At 54.9% G+C, this 3052-nt stretch overlaps 1 protein-coding gene across 1 annotated transcript; it reads right to left on the bottom strand.

Moving 5' to 3' along the window:
- Positions 1–1936: 1936 nt before the first annotated feature.
- On the bottom strand, positions 1937–2807 carry PTSG_02070 (uncharacterized protein; the record flags this gene model as incomplete). Its single annotated transcript, XM_004996499.1, has 4 exons — positions 1937–1952; positions 2220–2278; positions 2573–2620; positions 2775–2807. The coding sequence occupies 4 exons, from the start codon at positions 2805–2807 to the stop codon at positions 1937–1939; spliced, it is 156 nt and encodes a 51-aa protein (XP_004996556.1).
- Positions 2808–3052: the final 245 nt, after the last annotated feature.

Raw genomic sequence — 3052 nt, 5'->3', positions numbered from 1 at the left:
TGTTTCAATTCTTGTCACCACCACTGTTGTTGTTTCCATGCGCTCGCATGCCTTCCGTTGTCTCTATTCACTACTTTGTGCCGCCACTTCTTTCCCTACCTTCCACCTTCCCTTTGCTTTCCTTATCTTTCCTGCCTCGTCCATGTTTCATGCTGCATGTGTTCCAGCACATAATAAACCCATCAACCTTTTTCACCATCAGCCCAGTTCACATCCACCACCACCAGCAGCCAACAACAACAGCAACAGCAGTGTGCATGCTGTGGCAAGAGAGAACAGAGAGAGAGAAAGGGAAAGGGAAAGGGAGGAAGGCAGAAGGACACAAGGAGAGAGACGTGCACACTGTCAACAACAACAACAACAACACAACACACATACACAATGCAACATCACCCGCTCACGCTCCCCTCCTTCTCCAACGAGGTGCGTGGTCTATGGCAGCCCCACGTCTTGCTTGCTTGTCCTGTGTCCATTCTTGCTCGTGTGCTTGCTTGGTTGTGTGTGCTTTGCCATGTGTTCCAACACACAGCCTGCACAAGCATCCATGAGTCCATGTGTGTGTGTGTGCATGTGCGTGTGAGGGGATGACGAAGAGGGAAGGGAGCAGAAGAAGAAGCAGGGGAGAGATGGGGAGGTGCGTGAGCACAGACGATGGTGATGGGAGCACACGACGTGGCTGTGGTGAACAGACACACACACACACACACAAGCACAGAGAAGCAGCAACGCACAACAAACACAACAGACACGAACAAGGGGAAACAACAGCAGCAGTGCTGCAACACACACACACACACACGCACCAAGGGAAGGACATCAGCCAGCCAGCATCATTCAACACGCCTTGCATCCGCTAATCCATCCATGCAGCAGCGGTGGTGGTGGCAGCAGAGAGAGAAAAAGAAGAGTGCCCTGCCTTGCCTGCCTGGCCTGTGTGGGCATGTGTGTCTGCACACCCACTCACTGTCTGTCTGTCTGTGCGTGTCACCATCCATACACACACAGGTGTGTAAGACAGAGGGAAGCAAGCAACCACCACACACACACACAGTGTGAATCACAAGCAGACACAGCATGAACGACATGCACACAGTCACAGTCATGTACACATGCAAGTGCAACGCACCGTGAGGTGGCATCAGACTGCCTGCCAGCGTGTGCGTCTGTGTGTGTGTGAGTCGATGCAACCCATTATCCTTCTCTGTATGCGTGTGAGCCAAATGCATCCACAGCAGCAGGGAGTGCGTGTGAGATCACAACACCCAACGCAGCCACGTCCCACCTCTCCCTGCTTCACACACAACCCACACGCACCAACACAGCGGTCAATCCAATCGACAGAACTCCCCCAAACTCACGGTGCCAGCGTGCCATGGACCTGTGCAGCACATATGTCAGCCTCACTGACCGTGGGCAACACCTTGCATGCCTTTGGCCCTGCACACATCCATGGTGTGCGCGGTGCTGTGCGTGTTCTCTGCTGGCACCTATGCACCATCACACCATCACCCACCACACCCCACACAGTCCACGGAACCAAACGAGACCACCCACAACAGAACCGCCAGTGAGTGCCCGTAACAACGCGCACCCTCTCCCTTCTCTCCACCAACCTTGCGCCAGCCACGCACACGAACAACGCAAGCCTCAAACACACACACGCACACACGCACCTTGGTTCGCGTTCGCCTGCTGCTTGTTGTTTGCGTTGTCAGGTGTCGTGATGGTGCTTGGGACGGTAATTTGTGGAAGGTGCGACAAATAATCGCCCACCGCTGCGTTTGTGCGGCAACTGCTGCTTGCTTTCTGCGTTTGCTTATGGAAGGGCGGACTTGCTTGCTTTGCTGGTTGGTTGGTTGGTTGGTTTCAATGAGACAAGAAGAAGGAGAAGGAGAAGAAGGGGGAACAGCACTGTGTGTGTGAATGCAACGCAGGCTCACAGGCCTTGCAGGCTGAGGAGAAGAAGGGGAGAAGAAAGGGGGATGGAAAAGAAGAAGAAACAAACACACACACACACCCTCCCTCTCCTCTCTTCTCTCTTCTTCGCTTCCTCCTCCTTCTCACAATCACAACAGACAACCAACAGCCACACAAAGGGCTGGAAGAGAAAACAAACAAGGCAGCAGCCATCCAGCCAGATCGCCATGGAAGAAAGAGGCGAGGCGAGGCGATGGAGAGGGGAAGGAGAACACCGTCCATCAACACACACGCACACACACATCCGTTGGGAGCCCCACGTCTTCTGTCCTTGCTTCCCTCCTCCTTCCTCTTCCTTGGCCTGGGATGAGTTGGGTTGGTTGAGGTGGCACAGCTCGCCATGGCATGGCACGCGTGGATGTGGGCATGGGTGTTGGATGTGGATGGGTTCCTCTGTGTGTGTGTGTAAAGAGAGTTGGAGGGAAACAGTGGAAGGGGTGGCAGCAGCAGGAGAGGAAGAAGCAAGGGGAGGGCGGTGGATGTGAGCATGCCATGCATGAGTGGACAATAACAACACATGGGGTGCAATGATGATGACGTGGTTGGTTGTGCGTAGTTGTGATGGCACAAGCACACAAAGGTCAACCACACACACCTCGTCGTCGTCGATCAACGCATCTGCCTGGCACACGCGCACGCACACCTGCAGTCACACACACACACACAGTCACACATGGCATTGCAGAATGAGACGGTGCACCATGCACACGCAACCACCACAACCACCACAACCACCGCAACGACAACAGCAACATCTCTCCCTCATCTCCATCCCCCCAAATGCACGGTCACATGACCAGGTGCACAGCCGTGGTGGTGATGATGGCCATGGTGAACGCCTTCCTCCCACTTCCCCTCAACCCCCTTCCACCAAACACACAGCATTGCGTGCCTCACCTCGTGCATCGTGTTGCTGTCGGCGTGGTTGATGGCGACGCACACGCACACGTGCACACAAGCACACATCGCTGTGTGTGTCCCCAGTTGAGATGAGCAACGGAGGGAGGGAGAGAAATGGGCGACACGACACGACGGCCAGTCAACCCCAGCCAATCCAATCCAGCATCACCGCCGT

Source organism: Salpingoeca rosetta (assembly GCF_000188695.1).
Source record: "Salpingoeca rosetta unplaced genomic scaffold supercont1.5, whole genome shotgun sequence".
In the NCBI taxonomy this organism is placed as follows: Eukaryota; class Choanoflagellata; order Craspedida; family Salpingoecidae; genus Salpingoeca; species Salpingoeca rosetta.
This window is presented reverse-complemented; position numbering and strand designations above follow the sequence as displayed.